This window comes from Malus domestica, chromosome 08, assembly GCF_042453785.1.
Source record: "Malus domestica chromosome 08, GDT2T_hap1".
Classification (NCBI taxonomy): Eukaryota; Viridiplantae; Streptophyta; class Magnoliopsida; order Rosales; family Rosaceae; genus Malus; species Malus domestica.
Genome location: NC_091668.1, coordinates 11,188,713 through 11,215,440, shown reverse-complemented (window position 1 = coordinate 11,215,440; position 26,728 = coordinate 11,188,713). Strand labels below are relative to the sequence as shown.

The 26,728-nt window shown below is 37.8% G+C and overlaps 3 protein-coding genes across 3 annotated transcripts; 1 reads left to right on the top strand and 2 right to left on the bottom strand.

Annotated features, from left to right (window-relative positions):
• Positions 1-251: 251 nt before the first annotated feature.
• Positions 252-1,864, bottom strand: LOC103410757 (probable sarcosine oxidase). Its single transcript, XM_008349424.4, has one exon. The coding sequence runs from the start codon at positions 1,640-1,642 to the stop codon at positions 437-439; it is 1,206 nt and encodes a 401-aa protein (XP_008347646.3). The 5' UTR covers positions 1,643-1,864; the 3' UTR covers positions 252-436.
• Positions 1,865-9,926: 8,062 nt separating this feature from the next.
• Positions 9,927-12,886, top strand: LOC103421173 (serine/arginine-rich splicing factor RSZ22A-like). The gene is made up of 6 exons (XM_008359209.4): positions 9,927-10,037; positions 10,182-10,298; positions 10,434-10,522; positions 11,258-11,516; positions 11,735-11,848; positions 12,093-12,886. The coding sequence occupies exons 2-6, from the start codon at positions 10,210-10,212 to the stop codon at positions 12,127-12,129; spliced, it is 588 nt and encodes a 195-aa protein (XP_008357431.4). The 5' UTR covers positions 9,927-10,037; positions 10,182-10,209; the 3' UTR covers positions 12,130-12,886.
• A 2,058-nt stretch (positions 12,887-14,944) lies between these two features.
• Positions 14,945-18,918, bottom strand: LOC103421174 (probable xyloglucan glycosyltransferase 5). Its single transcript, XM_008359210.4, has 5 exons — positions 17,668-18,918; positions 16,791-17,099; positions 16,416-16,706; positions 16,089-16,202; positions 14,945-16,001 (listed from the first exon to the last, which is right to left on the bottom strand). The coding sequence occupies exons 1-5, from the start codon at positions 18,388-18,390 to the stop codon at positions 15,357-15,359; spliced, it is 2,082 nt and encodes a 693-aa protein (XP_008357432.3). The 5' UTR covers positions 18,391-18,918; the 3' UTR covers positions 14,945-15,356.
• Between the last annotated feature and the right edge of the window lie 7,810 nt (positions 18,919-26,728).

Genomic DNA, 26,728 nt, shown 5'->3' with positions numbered 1-26,728 from the left:
TTGGTTTTTATTTTTTTATTTTTTACATTTAAAGCCACTTAGTAGTTAGTACTACGGTGAAAGGTATTTATTTTCACTTGTAAGTGAAATATTTTAGATTTTACGAGAATTTGAACCACATTATTGTTAGTCAATTATGAGGCTTAGCTCACTTCCATATCTGTAGATAATATAGTTTTTTTTTTTTCTAAATTACATTCACCTCTACCAGACCCTGCGTAAAGCGGGATTCTTGTGCACTGGGTACGACATTTAAAGAAAAACTGAAATATTTCTCTTGAAAACGCAAAACACACATTCAGAACCGTACGTTAGTAACCGTAACGCAATGACGAAAAGAACGAAGAGGTAGGATTCTCTTCCCTACTATTACCTCTCACACTCTTCTTTGTCTTATTCTGTATATAAAAAATTTGCAGAGGTTTGTTGCGTGCATTTACAGAAAGTCTTTGGCATTGCCTTTGGGATTCTCTTGAAACCTTGCTATCCTAAACTGCTTCAGCTCCACTCCTTCAGCCTCCCCAGTAAGCGCAAGGTCAGCCAAAATCCTCCCCACCACCGGCGACATCTTGAACCCGTGACCCGAAAACCCCCCGCCCACCACCACATCCTTCCCAAACTCCCCACCCAAGAAATCAATCACAAAATCCTCATCCGGGGTTATTGAGTACATGCACAACTGGGTAGCCACCGGCCCGCCGGAGTCAACCACGCCGGAGAACGTCCCCTCTATCCACTCCTTCAACGGAGCCAGCGGGTTCCCGGGACCCCATGGCCTCTTATCGGGGTCACACGGGTACCCGCCATTCACGGCGACCTTGATCAAACCGGGATACTCCAAAGAGGGGGTCCCATAAATGTAGGGGTTCCCATAGCTAGCAAAGGTCGGGAAGTCTCCTCCGATGGCAAAAGCACCCTCGTGCCCCTCCTTAATCCGCCAGTAGCACACGGTGGTCTCCAACGGCTGTATCGGCAGTTCGATCCCGCCAACCGTTTTAACTAACTTTGTCGTCCAAGCTCCAACCGTCACCACACATTTCTTCCCCCAAAACCTCTTCCCTTTTGCTGTAGACACCCAAACCCCTCCTCTCACCCCATCTCTCTCCACACCCTTCACCTCCATATTATCCCTCAAAACGGCGCCGTTCTGCAAAGCGAGCGTTTGAAACATTGACACCGCCTTGGTGGGTTTAATAACCCCGCCGTGCTCCGTCACAACACCCACCCAATCCTCCGGAATCATAACCCGACCCGAGAACTCCTGGTGCAGCTGGTCCCGGTTCATGACCGAAAACGCGACCGAGTTTTTCCGACAACTATCGACAACGGCGAGGAGAACCTTATCGTTCGCCGGAGCCATGTCCAATTGGTTGGCTTTGAAGTAGACATTGTAGCCGATTTCGGACTCCGCCTGCTGCCAGAGCTTGTAGGACTCGAGGACGAGGGGCGTGTAGTAATCTTCCGGGTACGTGGCGCGAATCGTCCGGGACTCACCGTGGGAGGAGCCGCGGTGGTGGAGGAAGTCGAATTGCTCGAGGAGGAGGGTCTTGTGGCCGCGCTTGGCGGTCTGGTAGGCGGTGGAGCTCCCCATGACTCCGGCTCCGACTACGATGACGTCGAACTCATCGCCGGAATATTCCATCTCTGGAAGGTGTCAGGCTATTGCCGGAGGAGGAGGAGGAAGAGGACGAAGGCGGTCGTGGGAGTTTTGGAATTTGGTGGGCTACTCTCTTTGGTTCGGTCACTTGTGAGTGATTACAGGAGCGAGTGCGAGCTCATTTTTAACGTGAGAATTTGGTGAAACCCGCCAACTTTTTGCTCTGAATTTCGAGATTGCCACTGTTAATTTTGGTAAGAGAGTAAACTATAAGAGGGCGTTTGTTTGCCCTCACTAAGTGGGACTGGACTGGACTGGACTAACTGTTAGTCCAATACTGTGTTTGTTCCATGCTGGGACTAACATTAATGAGACTAAAGGGGACTAGCATGGACAAAACCCTTCACTAAGAGGTCTTAGCGAGACCCCCCAATAACCATGGGACTAGCTAAGACTATCCTCTCTCGTCCTCGTCATGCTCAACAACCACTCCCGATAGACTCCTCGTCATCTCCGGTCACCTAGATCATAATAAAATATTAATAATTTATATATTAAATAATATAATATTAGAATTTGTTATTATCCAGATTCTTAGTCTAACACTGCACCAAACGCTTCACTAAATTAGTCCAGCTTAGTCTAGTCTAAGCCAATCCAGCTTAGTCCTTGAAGCTAGTCCAGTCCGAGATAGTCCGGCGCAACAAACGCCCCCTAAGCGTTTACCTTTGGAATTTAACCGACAAAAATTAGAAAGAAACCACCATTTTAATTACATTTTATAACCTCAACTTTAGATTGCATAACAATTTTATATCTTATATTTTAAACATTTCAATGTCACACATCAACTTACGATATTAGACATCCGTTAATTTTTTTTTTTGTTAAGTTTGCTGTTAAATACTGACATAGAACCTGTGGGGCTGTGGGGTCCACTCCTCACCTAACGAAACATTTTAAACAAAATTAAAAACTTGAAAAAAAAAAAAAAAAAAATCGTGAACTGCGTCCCCCCCCCCCCCCCCCCCCGCCCCACACCACCAAAAAGCCATCCCCAATTTCCAGCAAAAAGCTTCCCCTGCTCCAAATCTCGATCCTCACTTCCCTCAAACACCATCTCAGGCTCCACCTCCTGCCTCCCACGGATCTTACTGATCTCAGTCCATCTCTCTGGATCTCTTTGCTTTATCCTCTCCATCTCAGACCTTTCGCTCCTTCATTTATCTCAATTTGACGATGGGGACCATACCGTCCCCTTCAAACACATCACACCCACCACCCTCTTCTCCTAGAAACTCAACCCTCCAGTCCTAGCCCAACCCATTACTTTGCAACCACATGAACCGCTCTGATTGGCCTGGGAATTGAAACCTTTCGACCACAACTCTGTGCACATAATCATGCAACACTGGAAAAAATCCAGAATGCCCAGAGACTGCTCCAAGCCTCCAATGGCTTCAAACGGTTGAACTTCTTGAAAGCTTCGAAGAATGGCATGGATTCTTGGTCGGTCTAGGATGGGTCCTTAGACATTGGAGCTCGAAATCGGATTATGGGATGTGGGTTTTGATCTGATCAAGTTTTTTAGAGAGAGAGTAGATAGGTGTTCATTCCAAGAAATTTTGGGAGATTAACGAAAAAAAAAATTCCCCTTTTTTTGTTGTTTGCGGCTGATCAAGATGAAGAACAAAGATGGGAGGAGATAGACGAATGAGGTGCCGACTGTGCACAGTAGGAAGGTGGGGAGGACAGAGTGTGACCCTTTCAATATTTTTTTTGTTAGTTTTTGGTGTACGTGGCTTAAACTTGACATCTATATCAGCAAAAAAATAGGCTCACATTTGCCACGTCAGTAATTAATAGAAAAGTTAATAGGGATCTAACATTGTAATAAATTAGTAAGATAAAGTATGATATTGTAATTTTTAAAACATGAGGTATGAGATTGTGGTTCAATCATTAGTTGAGGTAGTTTTATGTAATTTATCCTAATTTTTTTTATTTGAATCATATTCTAGTTTAATCTGAACTACGAATAGAGAAATTTAAACTTAAGTGCAGAAGAAAACGCACATTCCTCGTCTAATTTAATATGAGATTGAAATAAGTTCATACAAATTAAAGTAGAAGCATGCACATCTAATTGATCAATGATTGATCATTAGAGGCATGGTCATCTGATTGATCATTAGAGGCATGCTCATCTAATTGATCATTGATGTGACTTGTATGGCAAGTAACATATGGGCACAAAAAAATTGGACAATGATCATGCGAATTGTGTCACTTTTAACGTATTGAATATAAAATTATAAGTAATGTTAAGGAGATTAAATTTATTTATAGATAAAATTTGTAAACTAAATGATGTATCATCAATAGGAAATAAGCATATTTATGAACGTTTAAATAATAATCCAATCGCCAACTTCCATGTCATTTAGTTTACAAGATTTTGTATACAAATTCAATCTTCCTAACATTACCCTAAAATTATTTTGTTTTTTTTAATACATTGATATTATGTGCGCCAATGGGTGGGGAGTGAGCTAAACTTCATAATGGGGCTAGCCATAGTAATTTGGTTTGAATTTGCCTTTGTCGAGAATTGAATGTAAGACATGTTGGCTTTGTAGGGAGATCCAGTTAATGCACAAAATATTTTTCCTAGAATCTCAGGCACCGAGATACATAAAAAAAAGAGTTTATTTTTCACCAACCCTTTCTTTACCTTTTGTAGAAAACCCCAAGTTCAAATTTAGACCTCTCACATATAAGTGAAAAAAATACCATTAGACCATAGTACTAAGTGACAAATCATTATGTTCAAGTCTCGGGAAAATTTATAGAGAAAAAAAAATTAGGATATTTCCTTCCTATCTCACTCTAAATTGATATGAATCCAAACCAAAAACTTTAACAATGAGAACATTTATTAGTTAAGCATGGGCAAGGCCTAGTTGACCTCTACTAGTGATGTTTAGGAAAGGAGAATTGAATTTAAGACTTCAAGTGCAGATATAAATGCTTCTAACTATTTAAGGTACAAGTGACAAGCTTCTCACACTAAATGTAAAGTTTTATCTCAGAAAACCTCGTCACATTATAAAGAAAGTTACAAGTTTGATATACTCATTTGTTCATGGAAGGCCACTTCTCCCACATAGAAAAAAAATTAGATAAAATCATGTATGCACCAAAGCTTTGAGCCCTAGTATCATAATGATCAAAATGAGATTTAATACAGGAATCCTTATTAGTACTATCAGATATTCATCTTACGCTTTCCGAATGCCCGATGAGCATATAAATTCAATAAGTATACAAGCTCACTTAATACTATCCGAATGAACACTACTACAGAATGGCCTTTATAGTGTCAATGATGGTGTCGGTTTAATATAATATTGTGTCAGTAGTAGTCTCGGTTTAATATAATATAATATAGTAGTCGAAGATTGAAATGATGTCATGGAGAGTGAACACAAACCCTTCATTTTTCTGATATCATGGGCGGCGAGTTGTGCTTGAAAGGGACTTAAGCCATTCACAACCTCTAAACAAGTCAGCTTTGTCACGTAACATTTTATTATTGCCTTGGTTGTGGAATTTTTTGTTCTCTTCTGTCGATTGCAATCCATGATCTCATGCTACAACTTTTCTTCTTTTGTGTAATGGCCTTCACAATGTACAATAGAAAGCTAATATTCATGATAAACTATATAAAATACATGCCACATGTACGATTTGAAAGACTATATGGAAAACTTCACAATGTTCTCTTGTCTGGTTTGATGTCATGTTTCATGGCTTCATATGATTCAAAGAAATATAGTTCATGCATTTGGGGATGATTAGACTCTTCATATGATTGAAAGAGATATTTATAATGTGTACACATGCAATGTTATGCGTCAAACACTCACATTTAAAAGAAAAATTTGTGATGTACACGTAAAATGCACGACATCGGATGCATAAAACTCGATATTTTGTGACAAGTTATGTATCTTTTGATTATGAAGAAAATGCTGACTAATATATTTTTTGATATTTTTTTTTTTAGGATTATTAGTCTCTTCGTATGATTTAAGAACAGTTTGCTCAAGCAATGTATTGCATCAGACACGATATTACAAAATTTGATTACTTTTTGTGATGGAAAATTCTTTTATCTTGATTTTGAGATGCGAAAAATTATATGAAATGAGCGTATATACTCATGAGAGATAAGTTATTTTTTTCACGAGAGTCTAACCTAGTGCTTTGAAATTAGGCAAGGTTTGAAATGGGCCAATGCTATGATCATTTTCAATTGAAATGGACAAATAGAATGTTCTATAGAAAGTAGAGCTAAATTCCAAAAAGCATAAGTGCAAAAGAAAGAAAGAAAAAAAAGGGAAGAAAGGGGTGGAGCAGCCGCAAAGGATGCAACGCATGTCAAATTGGCATGTTCTTCCTCAGTGAATGTGATTAAAAAGTAGTTTAATGAATAAAATATAATAAAATTAGTTTTAACTATGTATAGTGCTTGCGTTAAGGATTGAAGAGCTTAGCATGAAACACTAAGGAAGAAAGAAATTTTGTATCACTTCTTTTCTATTATGATTGAAATTCCATTGATGTGTCAGAAGAGAAGAATGATAGCTATACTGATTCGATATAATCTAAAGACACCCTCAGTACCACTATTGAAGATCCCACTTCAATTCAATCTTAGTGAATTTCTGTTTACTGATCCTATCTTTCGCAAGGGATAATGTTATTTTCACACCTAGTTTTGTCTCTTACACATCTTTGTTAATTTTTGGCCATTGATCTTAATCTATTCATTCAATCCAACGACCAAAAAATTGAATGGGTGTGTAAGAAGTAAAAGTGAGTATGTGAATAACAAAGAGTTAGTTTGTTCTACACTCCAAACTCCAAAGTAACAAGTTTATAAAAGTACTTTGAACTAAATGAACAAAGACACTTAATACTACGGTCTAGTGGTATTTCTCTTCACTTGTAAGTGAAAGACCTTAAGTTCGATTCTCACCAAAGGTGAATTTAAACCACATTATTGCTAGCCTATTGTGAGGCAAAGCACATCCCCTCCCCTTAGAGTAGAAAATATCCTTTATTCAAAACAAATAAAAATGAAAAAGAAAATAAATATAAGAAATCTACACCCCGTCTCAAATTTTAACACAACCGAAAGTTGTTCGTCTTGTTGTTGGGATCAAAGACATTTTATGATTGAATCTTCGATCGAAAGCAATTGGGGGAACTCTTTTTTCGGCTAGCTTTGAAGCATCTAATTCAAAAGAGCTTAATTATTATATGACCCAAGGCTCCACAAATCACTAGAGATGATTCAGATGAACATGATTATACAACAAAGTAAAAGCTTGGAGATTTGGTGAATTTGGAATGGATTTGCATTATTCAGTCCCCTCTAGTAGTGTTTTTGAAAGAAAAAAAATTTAAATTAAAAAAGAATACCTAACAAGACCCAAGAGACTTGATGAATGAAGATCCTAAAGTTATGGTATTAATTACGAGAGATTTTCTAAGGTGCCGGAAACACGACTCGATACACCAAATGTCATAACAAAAGTGGTTTGGATATTTGAATTTTTTTTTTCTCAACCACTTGTATTATAACACTTGATGTACCAAACTATATTCCACGCACACTAAAAACTTTCTTCTCAATTACAAGGTCCTTGATCATGAGATTTACCATTATACTCTTCTCTCCCTATTTCCCCTTCCTCGCCCTAGGACCTAGGGTTTGTTTCTTCTTTCTGTTTTTTTCTCTCTGATATCATTAGTTCTAGGGTTTCCGATGGAAATAAATTAGGAGCTGCAGTACACAGCTTTGGGTCTTGAGCAATGTAGATACTAGTGCATGTAATTTGAACCTGGGCTAATAAGTTGACACTTCTCTTCGCCGTGTGTTGGGCCTTCTTTGCACAATGTTTATCTAGGGTTTTGCAAACACCGCTCTATTTTCTTTGGGCCCCTAAAGCACACCAATTACCATAAAAAATTAACAGCAAAAATGGAGTGATTATTTTTTGGGGGTTTTATCATAAATAGTCCTTAAAATTGACCTTCACCACTAAGATGATTTTTGAAATTGAAAATCAATCAATGTAATCCTTGAAAATAGGTGTCGCAAATAAACATGGTCCTTCTATCACAATTCTGTTAAAAATATCTGTTAAGTGCTGATGTGACATATAAATGGGCTCCATAAGTCATTTTTTCTTACAAATGGTCCTTGAAATTGACCCATGATATCAAAATGGTTTCTGAAATTGACCCATGACATCAAAATGGTTCCTGAAATTGACCCACGACAACAAAATGGTTCATGAAATTGAAAATTGATCAATATAGTCCCTCAAGTAAGTGTCTCAAATCAATGTAATCATTATGTCACAATTTTGTCAAAAATTATGTTATGTGTTGATGTGACACATAAATGGGTCACACAAATCTAATTAAATTAAAAAAATTACAAATAGGTTTAATAATTTAATAGTTAATAAATAATTTAATAATTTAATAGTTGATTTATATGGATGACTAAATGGTCTCCGAATCAAATCAGTGTTTTAGAGATGATCTTTAAATGATGATAAAGAAATGAAATCATATTCATTGTCTTCCAAATTAGGCATCTCAATTGCATATTATCATAAATCAACTTTAGACCCACAAATACAAATATTTGGAAGAATACAACCACATGAAGCAAGAGCATCAATAATAAAATAGGAAAACTAATGAAAATGACTTGAAAATTTTGAGTTTTAACGATAAAGACAAAATAAAAGGTAAAGTAACTAGTACCAGGATTGATTTTTTAATGTAAAAATGTTGTTTTTCGTTAAAATAAATAGTATTAAGAGTTTTTCGTTAAAGTTCTCTAATAAAATTTGGTTCACGATAAACATGTATAATATCTCGAATGAGAACTTATTGAAGTGAAAAATGAACATCTTTCATTAGAGTCAAAATCTGCAAGAAATTTAAGTACATCCTTAAGCATATCAGCTATGAGTATGTCAAAAACTGAATAGAAAAGTATAGTCCCGCTTAGGGGTGGGCAGGGGGCGGCCCGAGTCAGGGATTACATTTTCTTATATAGGAACCGGACCTTACCTGGCCTGGTTGAAACGGACCGGTTCGAGCCGGGTCTACGAGTCCTTGGTTTTTTTTTTTTTTTTTAAACTAGAATTTGCACAGATTGCATAGATTCACCAATGCAACAATTATGCAATAGGAAACCCAGATAATGCAAGAGGAAAGATTTCGAAAATTTTCCAATTCCAAATGCACCCACTTCCTTATAAAATCTTCAAAATAAACATCTTCGAACAAAGTAGATCAAGACTCAGTAAATCAATACTCACAACATAAATCCATATAATATAATCCACAGAAAATTGAAGCGCATATCAAAATTAACAAAGTTTAAATATTTAGCAGGTCATTAGGTATATAGGCATCACAAGAAATCCATGATAAATATGAACATATCTCGATATGAAAGCCCTAATACGAAGCTAAGAGTGACCTAACACACATGGAGAGATCAATACTCTTCGACCTTAGCATCCTCACTGGTGGCAGCAGCGGTACATTCCACCGCAGAGCTCGCAGTCTCAGACTTTGTGGCGTCGTTTTGAGCAGTGAAAGCAATGTCGTTCCTAGACTTAACGATGTTGAGCATGCGCATGCTGATCTCCTTGGAGTAAACCTGCAGGATCTAAATCTCGTCCTCCTCGATGAGGGGAGGGGACGACGCACTCGAGACAGCGAATGAGAGGTGACAAATCAAGAAGATGGGTGGTGCCTTGGGCCGTTGTGCTGTCGGGGTGGTGGAGGGAATGAGACGACGCACTGGAGACGGTGAAAGAGACTCAATCGACAGAGTGAGAATGACAGTTGAATTCGATAGGTTTGAGGACGAGCAAACCTAAAACCAACGATTTAGATTGGATGGAGAGATGATCTCTTCAATCTCATCTGTCAATTCTAACTACAAATGGGCCGGTTCGGGTACCCGCGGTTCCTATAGTTTAGGAACCGGCTCGAACCGAAAATTTCAAAGGCCCGACCTGCGGTTCTTGTACCCGTTTGCCCACCCCTCCCACTCACCTAAGAATCTCGTTTACGCGAGTGATACTGCATATCTACACATTATACTTCAAAAAAGGATGTGTTTTCATGGGATACAAAGAAAGAGGCAAAAAAAAAAAAACAATCTGAGGGGATATGCGGATTGAAAAAAAACTTCGAGGGGCCAATCTGAGATTTTAAATTTTAGAGGGGTCGTTGACTAATTAGCCTCTTATATAAAATCCAAAACCTGAATGACCGACCCCCAACAAGGAGCTGCTGCTAGGGTTTCTCTCCGTCTATTTCGGCAACGCTCAAGGTTCATATCTCTCTCTTACTCTTTTCCCTTTCATCCTTTCTATTCAGTTCGATTCTTAATCCCCAAAATCCCTAAATTTCACTACTAATCGTTGTTAATTTCTGATTAAATTTGAAAAATGTGTTCTTTGCTTTTGCTTTTTAGTTTGTGATTTTACAGCTTGATTCTAAGAATGTCTCGTGTGTACGTCGGAAACTTGAGTCCTCGAGTGTCCGAGGGAGAGCTCGAAGACGAGTTTCGTGTTTTTGGAAATATTAGAAGGTAATTTGCTGTTAAATTTTTGACCTTTCTGTCTGATTTGTTATAATATTTGTAGTAATTTACGCACAGGTTCATAAAGTGGTGTTTATTTTTATGGAGGATGGTTGTTGATCTTTTGTGTTGTTAATTTCGCAGCGTGTGGGTTGCTCGGAGACCACCGGGTTACGCTTTTGTTGACTTTGATGACAGTAGAGATGCAGAGGATGCAATCCGTGAATTAGATGGTATGTTTAGTACTTTGGCTGTTGATTTTTGATATGGGGTTTTCTTAGTTTATATCATTCGAATCCGCCATAAGGGAGAAGCATAAGTTCATCGGAACGTTTTGTTTGTGAAGCAGCATAATTGAGCTGAACTGAATGATGGTATCTGTTTTGAGATGCGTATTTGAAAATATTCCTTATGGAACCTGTCATTTTTCACAATTTATGCGTGTTCAACTAGGTCTAGGTTTCTTCTTTATATACTGTGGTCGTCACCTTCATTGGAATTTCTGAACTTTTTGAGATGTGAGATATCTCAATCAAAATAATGCTCATCATATAACGTATAATTTAGTAGAACAATATTGATACCATTGCTTGAGTTGTGAGTATTCTGTTTTCCTCTTTTAGAATTGTGACTTGCGATCTTGCTTTTTATGATACACCGTTTTTTTTTTATGTTAATCCTTTACTTATGCATTGATGGGTCTTTGGTTCAGTTTTTGTTGAACTTTTAATTAGCCCAGGCTAGCTGTCCCTTCCTAATGGATGGTGGTCTCAGCCCCTCCTTGGAATTATATTTTCAACTTGTTTGTCAACGATTCATACAATGGCTTTATTTTATTTCAATTTAAGCCTTCTCATTGGGTAGTTTATATGGTATTGCTGGCTGTAAAAACTCTCTTTGTTTTCTGGTGTTCTAAATTTTTTTGAGCTCTAAAATGTTTTTGAGTTTTTATTTTTATTTTGGAACAGGTAAGAATAACTGGAGAGTTGAGCTTTCACACAACACTAGAGGTGGTGGTGGTGGTGGTGGTGGTGGTGGTGGTGGTGGTCGTGGTGGAGGTGGTCGTGGCCGCTCTGGCGGTTCTGATTTGAAGTGCTATGAGTGTGGTGAGCCTGGCCATTTTGCTCGTGAATGTCGTCTACGTGGTGGTGGTGGTGGAGGTGGTGGTGGAAGGCGTCGTAGCCGCACTCCCCCTCGCTATCGCAGAAGTCCTAGTTATGGTCGCAGGTGATGTCATTTTGCCGTATATTCTTTACTTAAAGCCCATTTTATTTTTTTCACGGTAGTTGGTAATCAAACAATATTGTCTTCTGGTGTATTTGGTATTGAAAGCTGGCTTGCTGAATGCAAGTTCATAAACATATCTCATAGCAGCTGTTATATCTAGGTTGGAGATGATTGCTCTTATCTAATACCTTTTTTTACATCTCTCTACTGTTAAGCAGGAGCTACAGTCCTCGTGGGAGATCCCCTAGACGTCGCAGTTTGACACCACGAGGGAATAGCCGCAGCAGGTCCCCACCATACCGTGGGCGGGAGGAGTTGCCATATGCCAATGGGTAAGGCTCCTTGCACTACGTTTTAGCAAATCCTGATGCAAGATTATGAAACCCTTGTTCTACAGCATGAAACTAGTTGTGTTGGAAGGATGATTTTCCATTTGATTCATGTCATGATGGTATATGTCTTATGCATGCGGACATTAGTTACTGTTCCAATATTGGATGGTAGAGTATGGCAGTGGCTGTGTAACAGTTGCCATTGCTTATTTGTTCTCTGAAATATGGTGCTGAATACTTGCAGCAATGGTCTAAAGGATCGCCGCCGAAGCAGGAGTTAAGGAGTGCATGGATGGCTAGCCGGTGTTGTTTAAGAAGATATACTGGGATTAAGTGTTGTTTAGTGTGCTTGGACATCAGGACAACTATGTTTAAATTTGGGGACGCCCTCAGCCTCTGCTGTCTCTCTGATTTGGTTAAGTTCCTTCCTTTCTTAACTCTAGCTCGTTTTATTTACCTTTGCAAAATAGGCGTAGGGATAAGGATCTTAAAGGTAAAGTCTTAAACATTATAACTTTGTTTAAGAGTGTTTCTGAGAATGCTGCTAAAACTCTATGCTTTTTCTGTGCTTTTTTTGTTGAGGTGTCGTCTGGTTCTTCTGCTTCATTGGTTTTGTTCTTCTGCACTCCCTGGCCCCTGGGATTTTTGTGCTTCACTACTGCCCTGCTCTGGGATCTTCAATTTTGCATGGTTGTTGGTCCCAGCCGGCTAGAGCTTCAATTTTGTGTTTCTGCACTCTCCCGGGGATTTCTTCACTGCCCTGCTAGTGGGATCTTCAATTTTTGAATGGTTGTGGGTCCCGGCCTGCTATCTGCAGAGCTTCTAGTTTCCTTGAACTTCGTCGGTAGCTATGCGCCTCTCTCAAACTACTATAACGCATTGGTTTAAACTTTTACTTAAAAGGATCGAGCAGCAGGGTACGCGCCGAATGTTTGTGCAGGTACTCACATCTGTTCTTCAGAACTTGGGTTGTTCATAAACGATAGAGTTGTTTATGCAGGTACTCTTAATATATAAATGAGTTCGTTGCGTGTGCTACATGATTCTACTTTTTAGAGATTTGGTAGTGACAGTAGTTTCTTAGTCCCAAAGCTCCCATATTCTTGGATTTGATCTTCAATTGGATCTAAAAATGCAGAAAAACAAATTTGGTTCCAAGTTAAATTACGACTACACCGAAAGTAACTTTTTTGTTTTTTGCGTTGGATTATTTTATTTCTAAGTATATAGACATTACAAGCTTCTTGTTATATTCTACTTCTTTTTGTTTCGATATATTTGGTTATGATTTTGGTGACGCTGGGCATTAGCAATTCAAGATGATTTCGGAAAATTATAGTTTCAATTATTTTCTTTATGCAAGTATGGTTTTTGTTCGTATCTCTTCATCCATGTATTTGCAACAATGCATTTATATATTTTAAAGCCAAATCCTCTAAAGCGTTACACTGTTGAATTGACTATTATAGTGTTTTGCAATAATCGACTATTATAGTGTTTTGCAAGAGGCTTGTAGCTCAGTCGGTTAAGAGCATGCGTCTCTCCAATTTTGTACTCAGAAGGGATGGTGAGTTTTGAATTTTTGTTTTCTCGTACAATACACATTACCCAAATATCAAATCAAATACGAAGTTCTTGGATCATCTCCAAAAAAAATGTCAAATATTAAGTGGAAAGTCATGTAATCAAATTTGAGATATATCAATCCCATATGAGAAAAGATAATGTCAAATAATTTTTAATTATTTTAGTGTAGATCTTATTAATGCACAAATTATAAATCTTGATTTTTTTTAATTGATTTCTTTTTAAAATTGGTCTTACAAATATCATTTATAACAAAAAAAAAAAAACATATTGGTATGAAAAAGAAAAAAAATCTGAGATTATCACGTCAGCCATCAAATTAACAATTGATATTTATCTTTTGGCATCTCTATTAAAATTCATTCTTACATTTGAAATTTTACGTTCGGTGTTCCTCTGCACTATTATTTCAATCAAAACAAATAATCTAAACTATAAATTAAGAAACAGAATTGAATTCTCACTACTTTTTGTTTAATATAATTATATAAACATTCATGTTCTTCACGTTCTCTCGCTCCCTGAGATTTCTGCACATCTTTTCATCCCAAAGTTTCAGCCTTGGATCAATCTCTCTCTCTCTCTCTCTCTCTCAACTCTTCACTTCAATTTTCATTTCAATTTGCAGACGCTTAGCCATGTTGGTTAGAATAATGTGCTTATCTCTGAACTTAAGTTCGAATCCTTTGTCTGCAGGCTAGAAGAATATAGCGTAGAATATCAAGCGTCTGTCATTCAATTCTTACTTTTCTCTCTTGTTGAACTTCATATCACATTTTGGATTCTTTAGTTGCATGTGAGCAGAAGCCTCATGCAATGCATTAACTTACAATCGTTAAGCCACATTTACACATCATTGACAAGAAAACACATTAATATAATAAAGGATTAGACGTTCAAATATCAAAAAGTATATATAATTAATACAATTTCAGAAGCTCAAGGTATAATGTGAAAATTTTAAAATATTATAGACCGTTTTGAAAACTACCTCAAATCGTAAAATGTAATTGAGGCAGACTTAAACAGGTGGCTTGTCAAATCAAAGAATTTCTGCTTTTCTGTAGAAATTTAGAAAGAGTGGTGACAGTATCTGTCTAATTAGACCTCCCAACCAAGGGCACTATCCTACAACTACAACATGGACCCAGAATCACATACATGCCCACCAAAGATCTCTGGCCCCCAAAAACTATGTGGCCCTTAAACGGGCACTTCAAAAGCTTGAAAGTTATGAACCAAAATCCTCAGCCGCCACAAAATACCATAAAAATGCAAACTTTGTTTCACTTGCAGTTTGCCTGCCGACACTTTGAAATTTATCCCAACACGCGTGTGCATGGACGCACACATACACAGTCCATTATTTTCAGATCGTGGAAAAGTGGAAAATCTCGTTACAGACAAATCATAATTTGATATATGCATAAAAATTCTTATGCTGGAAGATTACTTCAGTATATGTTTTTTATTGTAATTTGATGACAAGGCAAAAGATTACTTAGACGATGAGGCAAAGGAACTATTATAAATTAATTAGTAGATAAATTAATTACAAAAAGTGCTTGGTTTGCCTTTGTTGCGCACTTCTCACTGATTGACAAGAAGGAATTTACAAACCAAAAGCATCAGGCAAACCTTCTTAAGGTGAACAAGAACAATCCAATACCTGTGGAACATTAAAATTAATCAATGCCCTATCTGGAAAAAGTAACAAAAAAAAAAATGGAGGAATAACATTCGAAAACGCGAGGTTCCTATCGAGTTCTTCGTTCACGCTGTGTGGACTATAAGTAATTTGGGTTACTGGACCGAAGGGTAACTCTGCTGCACATTCCCATGGCGAAAGGGGTTGAAGTTCCCTCAATGTGTGTATCTGGTTTGATTTTTTTCTCCATTTTTCTCTTGTAGCCATGAAATATCAGCTCATTTGCTCACCAATGAGATCAAGACCAACGAGGAGGAAGGTCACGCCTTGGAAGAGCAGGAAGTAGAAGTGTACACCTTGAGCAGCTAACAGACTCCTGACAGAAGCTGTGAGCAATAGGAATGCTAGAGCAAGCTCCTTCCGATATATCTTGTTAGCTTTCTTAATAGGCTTGGGAGCTACCTCTTTTTGTTCCATAATTCGGTTCAACACAGAAAGCTCAGTCTCAGAAGCTCCTCTGTGGACCGGTAATTGGTTTACCATTTTTGTTTCCCTTTCAGCAGCAGCGAGTAAGTCCAGTTCCGATGACCTCCCAGTCTTCTTGGTGATAACCCACTCATAAGAGCTACCCAGCTGGAACAAACCGGAGACCATTGCGTTGAACTTGGTGACAGACATTGTGTTCTCGAAAAGGAGATAAGGAATAATAAAAGGGAAGGATTTAGGGGATGGAAGAATGTTGAGGAACGACATGAAAACAGGAACGTAACAGATGACCCATGCGGGAAGCTCTGCCTCCGGGACAAACATGGTTAGCGGAAGAATTATGCAGAACAAGGTGAAGGAATAGAAAGGAAGGATAAGTTTCCTCAACAGAAAGAATAGAAGTATCAAGTTTGCTTTCTTCCATGCGGATATCTGCAGAATTCAAGAAAGCAAGAAATTATCGTACATGTTATAAACAACGGGAGACAGGGAATAACAGAATTTTGATATTCAAGACACCTTGGAAGTTATAATCGCTGGAAGGCATAATCTGAATAGCTGCATAGGACCAGAATGCCAACGATGCTGCTGCTTTCGGTAAGCTTCATAGGACTCAGGCACTTCACATAGTACCTGAAAGTTGCATGGCTATAAGGCTTGAAACATCTTCTTTTCCTTCCCTTAAATTCATTTGGATTTTGTCTAAACATTTATGCATATGGCATGCATAACGCGAATGTCGATGGTATTTAATTGAGGTAATTGAAGTAGCATTTCATACAGATAAAATGCAAATGTGTGTGGTCCTGTATTAACGGATACGGAAAAACTATAATCAAAGATTACCTTAACATCGTTAAGGTAGATGAATTTCCAACCGTTGAGATGGGCCCGGACAGCTATGTCCATGTCCTCTACAGTAGTCCTTTCTAGCCATCCTCCAGACCCCTCAAGGGCTTTAATTCTCCAAACACCAGCAGTTCCATTGAAACCAAAGAAATTAAGAAACACCCCGTTAACCTGCTGTTCCACCTCAAAGTGGAAACACAAATTAACATTTTGGAGACGAGTCAACAAGTTCTCTTCCTTGTTCACAAAGGCCCATCTAGCCTGAACTAAACCTAGTTCGGGGTTGTCCTGCAACAGAACGTAAAATATGTTAAATTCGAAGAGTTCAGACCAAAAATCACACTGAAAAAATATTATGTTGCTATTATTCACCTTGAAATGTGGCACCGTTTGCTTAAGAAAATCTGGATTGGGTTGGAAGTCTGCATCAAAGATTGCAACAAATTCATAGTCTCTCACATAATCACAGCTCATTGCAGACTTGAGATTTCCGGCTTTGTAACCAGTTCTAACAACACGATGCCGATAGATAATGTTGATACCCTTTTGGCTCCAATTAGCAACCTCTGTCTTTATTAACCACTGGATGCTCTCATCATCAGAATCGTCAAGAACTTGAATCAGAACACGGTCCTTTGGCCAATCAATCTGGCAGACTGCAGAGATAGACTGCTCATACACCTGCAAAAGGCCAGGCCAGAAAACCTTATAACATCACAAAAAATCTTACAGGACTTTTTGCAGTTGCCAATTAGTTTCATATGCTTCAGTTTTTCAGAGTCACCATCATGTACTACCGGAAGTACCATTCGCTAACTATTAACTTTCAATAACATGTCCAAACAATGTTGCAATCCTATACATTTTTGTTCCAAAAGTTGACTAGTGTGACTCTAATTCACAATCTTAAGTAAACGGATGTATTACTTTATAATAATGATCATTCTTGATGATTTCTAAATAGTGACTGTCAATTCTTCGACTGTTTCAGAGTTTTATACGATTATGTTTGAATCTAAGAAGACAAAGGCATTTTTTTCCCCATTTTATTAAATAGAGACAGTCCACACATTGTCAAAGTTTTGCAAGTTTGTTGGAACAACTAGATTATTAAGCATAAATATATATCCAGAACTAGTAACTAATGCAAAGCGAATCAAACAGCCACCAGCTAAAAGCAACATAACAAAATAATAGAATAAATTAAAGAACAAAACAGACAGCAAAGAGAGAGAGTTCAATTCATTACCTCCTTCTCATTGCACATTGGAATTTGAATGAGAACCATGGGGTACTCATATTTCGATTTCTCAACGTCCTCCGACTTCAAAGACTCCCGATCAATCCTAGGCTTAATCTTCTTGAGCTTTATCCACAAGCAACCTAAACTAAGTATCATTCGATCCACGGATTGGATAAGGAAAAGAACAATACAAAATTTAGAGAGTGCTTGAATGGGAGGTGCAATGTAATCTGCCCGAAACGATAACCAACCAACATAAACCAAGTGGAGCAAGCTCTGTATATCAGAAGTTCCAGGAATGTGCAAACTGGGATTCCTAAAATAATGCCAGCCTTTGTAGTAAGCAACAACTTCAAAGGCCAGGATTGCAAGGGAAGTAAATAAGAAGACTCTAATGACAGTAAAAAGTAACTTCTGGTTTCCCAGCTTCCCATTCTCCATGGATACACCTTGCCTGAAGATTAACCGCTTCTTAATGGTGCTGAGAAGTGTCCAGAAGAGGGTGGCAACCCACCCAATGCAGCTGACTGCGCGGTGAGCTTTGAGAAGCAAAACCCATGTCACTTGCTTTGCATTCTTCCCCCTGCTCTTATCAACTGGCCTGAATGCTGCATCTGGACTGTCGATTTCCACCACAGAGAAGTTGGGGTTCTCCATTGTCACCACCACTGGTGTCCCATTCCTGCTTTCCTTTGCCCAGAAACTGGAAAAATCCAACCTTGGGGCCATTTTCTCACACTAAATAGCAGAAAAAGTTCAAAACTTTGAAGAGTTTGAGAATCCAATTTCCAAAATTTGACAAAAAGCAAGAAAAATCACTAAAACCCAGATCTGGAAACAAAGAAATGAACAAAACCCATTTGAGAACCAGCCATAAAAAACCAAACTTTACGAAAGAAAACTCAAAAAACTCAAAAAGGTGAAGAACCCATATGAAAGCTCATAATTTTACGCAAAATGCAGGCAACAAAAGGTAAAAAAGGGAAAAGTTTGGGATGTTCTGGTTCTTTGTATTCCCTCAAAGGCACTCTAGAAAAACAGAGAGAGAGCAAGGGAAAGCCACATTATGAGGGAAGGTATAATCTGCCTATTTGCTGCAGCTGTAAATAGCCCAAACACCATGTGGTGGGGTACTTGTCAAGTAAACCCATCAAACCTCAACCCTTCAATTTATACTCCACAAAATTCTACCAAATATTTTACCATTTGGTGAAATATTCTGGACTAGGAATCTGCTCAAAAGATATTCTTTCTTCCTAAGAAATAATGAGAAATCTGCATTTTATTGTAATTGAATATTCAATAGAGAAATCAGGAGCTAAACATGGTCAGTCATTAATCACGATTAAGAGAGTTAAGACAATTAGTGGCTTTGTTAAAAAAAGAAAGAAAGAGAATTTCAGTCAAGGGAACAGTTGAGAGGAAACCCAGATCACCAACTGTCAAAAACAGGCCATAATCCATACCAGCTAACCACACTTTCAATGTAAGAAAGTTTTAATAAAATAATAACTGTATTATTATTATTATTATTATTATTCTTTGGCAATGAAATGAAAGCTTATATTTAAGAATATTCTTTTGTTCTTTAATTTAAATATGAAGTAGCCACTACAAAAAGCCAATACACCATTTCGCACCCATGTGGTTGTAAAAAGATTTTATTTAGGTTGTGAAAATGTGAACTTATTCACATTTCATTTCTTTTAAAGAAAGAAAAAGTTTTTTTTTTTTAAATTTTGCATATAATACTTTCTTTCTCCTTTTAATTAGTTAACTAGTTTGGATAATTTTTCTTTTCTATTTTAGTCAATTAGTCAAATTACTTAATACAATTAGGCAAATTGTTAATGAAAATTTGTAATTGATTTAAGATTGCAAAAAAATGCAAAATTTTATTGTATGATTTTTTTTTTCTTTTGACAACAATAGCGTTAATAGGTTCAATTGTTAATTATTAGGAGGAGAGCAATCAGTAGGGATCAAACTTGTAATTTGGGTGTATAAACATGATTATTTTTTACCATTGCAATAAAACATCACCTAATTATGGTATGGTTTTATCATCAAGAACAAATGGTTATCTCATTAATATAATGTAGGCAAACTGTTAATGAAAATTTGTAATTGATTTAAGTTGACTTCTTGATTAATTAAAACATAATATACCCTAAATACTTTGATTACTTTCTGTTGACCCTAAAAACTACCAAGCCTACGTGGCGCGCAGGCCGAGTAATCTATGAGCTAACTACGTCCTTCGATTGAATGCGGGGCGTGCCAACTCGTCGGCCGAGGAGTAAAATTTGTTGATGTTGCGTTGGGTGTGCGGCTGACTTCTGCGGCTGACTTCTGCGTCTTGCGATTGTGACAGAGGAAGGAACACGTCTCGGCCTCTTGGGTTCTCGAACCTGAAGACAAGGCTACTATTCTTACGAAGTTCACGAATCGTTGTCGTTGGATTTGGTCACAGTGATGGTATTCGTCAGAGTAAACTCACGCCGAATCGACACCAAAGTGTAAGGGCGCAAATACTCAAAGCAGATATGAGTCTTAATAGTGAACGTGGTTCAGCCGTCTTAATGCCGAACTCTAAATCCTACTTAAGAATATCCAATCATAAAATAACTCGGTGTGCAATGCGCCGAGCTCAGTAAGCTGTAACACCTCACTTCGCCGAGAAGGCTAATGAGATAACCTCAATCAATAAGGATTCAGAAACCCTTCTCGACCGAGACTTGGATAGGTAACCAGCCGTCCTCGCCGCAGTACTGTTGATGCCAACGGAAGATGTTGCGAGATCGGCTGATTCTACGGCGACAGAGCTATCTATGCCGACTAAAGATATCACCGGTTGCTTTCACAGTGTTGTTGATACCAACGGAAGATGTGTCAGCGAAAAGAGAAAATAAAAAATCTCAAAGTTGTTGAGAGAGTTTGCGCAAGGCAGTTGTGTGTTGAATTGGAGAGGCTTCTCACGCTGCATAGCGCCTTGTATTTATAGTAGTAATGTACCTTCTAGGTCAAGTTAACAACCTACTCGGATTATGATTTCTTCTTCTAATCAAACACCCCTCAAGTACTCCTACTCCCATCAGGATTTTGAACCTATCCTTTCATCGAGCCGGATTCACTTCCGGGTTATTAATCTCGCCGAGATTCCTTATTGCGCTAGGATTCGACTCATCTTGCAGTATGGCTTAACCGATCTAGGTTTGAAAGCCCACGAACTAAACGCTCCATGGTAACACTTTCATATACCTTAATTGTCACATCCCGGTCCGGGGCGAATCACTTCCCAGGCCCGCTCCACCACCGTAGCACGATATTGTCTGCTTTGGGCCCTGACCACACCCTCATGGTTTTGTTTCTACGAACTCACGAGCAACTTCCCAGTGGGTCACCCATCTTGGGAGTGCTCTGGCCTCCTTCTCGCTTAACTTCGAAGTTCCTACGGAACCCGAAGCAAGTGAGCTCTCAAAAAACCTCGTGCTAGGTAGAGATGAGAATATACATTTAAGGATCACTCCTCTTGGCGATGTGGGATGTCACATTAATTAACTTGATTACTTTCATATTTGAATGAGATTTCTTTCCCTCCAAACTTTGATTACTTTCCCTCCAAACTTGATTACTTTTATATTTAAATGAGATTTCTTTCCCTCCAAACTTGTAATATCCGTGTTTAAAGTTTGGTTATTTTTTCTTTCGCTGAAAGAACAAAAAATTCAAGACATATTTTCTTTTACGACATATGTAAAGCTGAATTTTATTCAGTTATATTAAAAAGGAATCGAACTTCATTACGCTAATCCTACAAGATTGAAGTTGTAACTTTCTTAAGATATATATATATATATATATATTTTTTTTTTTTTAAAAGGTACATGTTGTGAGGGCCAAACTCCATTAACACATTAAACATTAGATTGGCTTATCAAGATTCACTGAGAATTAAAATCCACAAAAATTATTTTAAAGTGGCGCTATCCATTCATTTTTTTTTTTTTACCTCTTATACATCTCATGTTAATTTATGTTATTTGATTTTCTTCAATTCATTCAATTCGAATGCTAAAAATAAAATAAATTGTGTAAAAAAAAAAAATGATTGTATGATAGCACGGCCATTATTTTATCTATCTTCTGAATCTGATGAGTACGTACCATCTTAATAAAATATACTAGTCTCACATTTTACTACTAGTTAAGTAGTAATATAGACTCGTAGTTTTGTTGTTTTCATGCAGAAAAACTGTGGAGATGATGATCTCAATTATTAGTAGATCTTTGTGCGTCCATGCATGTGATCTCAACAGTCTCAGAGATGTGATCACAATACTGTGAGCTGGAGATTACAACTCGTACCCTTTTCCCCAGATCTCTTTCCATCTATATTTCTTATCCATCTTTGTATTCACTAAAACCCTAGCTATTTTTAGCATCTTTTTAGTTTTTTATTCCAATTTTTTTATTAATTATGTGATCCATGGAAATCTTTAGCTATTTTGAATTCACGTGTCTAATTAGAAAACAAAAAAGAAACAATAGTAAATTAGACCAAACGCTTTTTATATTACACGAGACATATATAACTAATCTTGTTATCATGAATACGTCCACAAATATCATAGTTGGTTGAGTGGTGAGCTTTCTAAGCGGTCGGATTAATGAGTTATGCAATTGGGGTAGAGTGAAGTTGTCTATCAGAACTGTTTTCTAGTCTCAAATTAGTTGTACAATCCAGTCCGGCCCGTCTCTAGTATGATGCTAAAGTTTTTATACTTATGTGAACTTATGTTATACCGTTAACTAGTAGACAGCTCTTTATGATGTTAATTCATAATTTGTTTGTGTCATAATACTTTTGTAACAAATATGCAAGATATGAGAACATGTGTGATGAATGTGGGAGGTTCCGGGTTCGATGCTTCAAGCTGGTGAGTCTGCTTGACTGTACGGGTAGGGTAAAACTCCCCATAGTCTCGCCGGACCCAAAAGAAGTGGATAACCGTAACTTGCCACTAGTTCTCCCCTTTTTTAAAATATTCTAGTTGGATATAGTCAGATAACATGTCCCATGAAACATATGAGTGTGATCATATCATGCAAAGCTTAGGTCTACATGAGATTTTCTATTAGCTAAATACTCAGATCCTGGCCCCGTGAGCCAACCCACCAAATTTATTTTCTGTTTTGATTTTTTCGACAGAATTTGGTTATGTGATCACGAATCTTCAACCTTATAATCTTGCAACATCAGTTCATGACAGACTTGGATGTATTTACAGTGTGATGGCGAATTATGTAAGACTCTTTGTCATATATGGGTGTGTTATCCACACACCTCATTTTACTTCTCACACACCCCTTGATAATTTCTGTCCATTGATTTTCTTCAATTCATCCGATAGGACGGCCGAAAATTAAGAAGGTGTGTGAGAAGTAAAATGGGATGTGTGGATATCACACCCCCTATATATATAGGAAATCTTTAAGAGAATGGATTCTCATTATTTTATAAAAATAGGAATTAGTTGTGGGGTCCACACTTCATCGAACTTTAACGATTCGAACCGTCTATTTTTCAAGTTGCACCTCATAGATTATTCTTACAAAATATTAGCCCAAATCGGAAATGTTTAAGACATCTAATTGGGTTCAAAGAAATTAACGAATATTTTGTTATATAAGAAACAATGAAATTTTGTCTTGATAATTAAATAGGCAAATGATTTCGGATTGAATTGAATTTTTGCAAGGATGATCTATGAATTGAGACTTACAAAATAGATAGTTCGAATCATCGAAGTTTGATGTGGAGTGATGTAACATCCCACATCGCCCAGGGGAGTGATTCTTAAATGTATATTCTCATCCCTACCTAGCATGAGGCATTTTAGGAGCTCACTGGTTTCGGGTTCCATAGAAACTCCGAAGTTAAGTGAGAATGGGGCCAGAGCACTTCCAGGATGGGTGACCCATTGGGAAGTTGCTCGTGAGTTCTCAGAAACAAAACTGTGAGGGCGTGGTCAAGGCCCAAAGCGGACAATATCGTGCTACGGTGGTGGAGTGGGCCCGGGAAGTGATCCGCCCCGGGCCGGGATGTGACAAATGGTATCAGAGCCAATCCCTGGTCAAAAGTGTGCCGACGAGGACGTCGGGCCCCTAAGGGGGATGGATTGTAACATCCCACATCGCACAAGGGAGTGATCCTTAAATGTATATTCTCATCCCTACCTAGCATGAGACCTTTTGAGAACTCACTGGCTTCGAGTTCCGTATGAACTCCGAAGTTAAGCAAGAAAGGGGCCAGAGCACTCCCAAGATGGGTGACCCACTGAGAAGTTGCTCATGAGTTCCCAGAAACAAAACCGTGAGGGCGTGGTCAGGGCCCAAAGTAAACAATATCGTGCTACGGTGTTGGAGTGAGCCCAGGAAGTGACCCGTCCTGAGCCGGGATGTGACAAGTGAGCCCCACACTTAATACCTATTTTTTGAAAAAAATGGGAATCCCTTTGCATAAAGGGCCTATATATATATTTATTACGACGATCTATTTACGCTATAAAAGCAGATGAATAAATTGGTTGCATACTCGTCATTTTCGAGATTCGAACTTAAGACATCTCACTTACAAGTAAATAGGAATATTATTAGATAGTAGTACTAAATGACAATTATTTATATATCTTAGGAGATGATTTTTGCACATTCATTTTCTCTTGGTGGACAACTTTTCTAACTACTTGATTGAACAAATTAAAAGAAAATCAAGTTACAAATATAAAAAGAAGTGTGCAAAAATCATTGGGAGCAGATTTTCACCTACCGTTTTGGTCTTTCACATGCCTCTTTTTATTTTTAGTCATATGATTGATTAAAAAAAACAAAAATAACAAATGATTTTAAACAAGCATGTGTGGACATAAATGTGTGTATTTATTATTTCTTTTATCACATGTATATTCTTATTCCTACCTTAGACAGAAAAAACCAATTCACACATAAAAGTAGTGTTCCAAAAGGCCTTGTTTAGGACCGTCTAGGCTCCACCTAGGCGCAAGGCGTATGGTTGTAGTATACAAATTGTTCTTAGATATGAGATATCATATGTATATTATATTTATAGATAGGGTTTTTTTTTTTTATCACAAATGGTCCTTGAAATTGAGCCTCACCATCAAGATGGTCCTCGAAATTGAAAATCAATCAATGTGGTCCCTGAAAATAGGTGTCGCAAATTAATGTGATCTTTCCGTCACAATTATGTTAAAAATTCTGTTAAGTGCTAATGTGGCACATAAATGGATCCCATAAGTCCTTTTTTCTCACAAATGGTCTTTGAAATTAACATGTGATCAAAATGTTCCCTGAAATTGACACGCAACATTAAAATGGTCCCTGAAATTGAAAATCGATCAACGTAGTCCCACAAATAAGTGTCCTAAATCAATGTAGTCCTTCCATCAAAATTATGTTATGTGTTGGTGTGATACATAAATGGGTCACACAAGTCTAAGTAAATTAAAAAAAAATTACAAATAGGTTTACTAATTTAATGGTTAATAAAAAGTTGTTGACCCAAAAACCTAGTCCCGCAATCACCTCCGATTCCAGTCCACATTCCTTGGAAAAGGATCCTCGTCGGATCCTTTTCCTAGGGATCCCGCGATCGTGACCGTTCATCGTACATCGTGCGGTCAATTTTCATTAGGTACTATTTATATTTAATTTTAAATTTTGAAATGATTTTTGACCGTACGATGTACAATGAACGGTCACAATCGCGGGATCCCTAGGAAAAGGATCCTTGCCGGATCATTTTCCACATTCTTCTACCTCATTCGTTGTATATTCTCTAAAAAAAATCTCAATACACCCATCTTTACACACTTCGACACGCTTCACCGAATTGAACCTAGATCGACATCACTTTTGGTGATGGCTTGGCTGATTAGCAACGACTTCTGGGATATCATTGTTAACATTTAGGCGATCAACATCCTCAATCTTGGAGAGCTTGTTCATTGCGTCCCTGGTGGTTTGGTGACTCAAAGAATGGCGAGGTCTGCCTTGTGATAATGAGGTTATAAACGAGGTGCATCTATTGTTGGTTTAAAACTATTTCCAAACCCCCCTTTTAGGCCTTGATTAAGCCTTGTGTCTTTGAGAATTTATGGAAAGAATCTCTCTTTGGAGTAGGCCCTACTATAAGAAAAAAAAAATTCATTGTGGCGGAAGGATTATATTAATTTGCGACACCTATTTTCAAGGACTAATCGATTTTCAATTTCAGGGACCATTGTGATGGTGTGGGTCAATTTCAGGGACCATCATGATGGTATGGGTCAATTTCAGGGACCACTTGTGATAAAAACCCGTGAATCTTGTGGGGCCCATTTATGTGCCACATCAGCACTTAACGAAATTTTTAACAGAATTGTGACGGAAAGACCACATTGATTTATGACATCTATTTTCAGGGACTACATTGATTGATTTTCAATTTCAGGGACCATCTTGATAATGAGGGTCAATTGCAGGGACCATTTGTGATAAAAACCCTTTATAGATATGAACTTTGATTTCACTTCAAAACCCTCACTACTTCGCAGGGCCCAATAGTGTGATACGTGGATTCATATGTATGAGTGAAGATATATAATGCACAATAAGGAATGTATCACCTTCTTGTAACTATTCAATAGAAAGAGATATCTCTAAAAAGCTACTTGAAGATCCATATCATAAATCTTCGGCCAAAGTACTTGTTGATCAAGCTATGTTTGTAAGAATTGTTTCAGCATGAGATGCATTGTGGCAATCATAGATGACTACATGTGATTTGACATAAATCCATATCACATAAATCTTGATCGGGATATGAATGATTAAAGAACCGAATTGCACTGTAACTACAATCAAGGTTCGAAAAAAAAGAGCATCATAATTAGTTTGCGTATACTTCTACTAATTCAAGTAGCCATAATATACTACTAGATGTCACTCATAGTTTGTGTAACTACGTATATCCTTCTTTACCTCTCGCCTGACCAGCACCTAT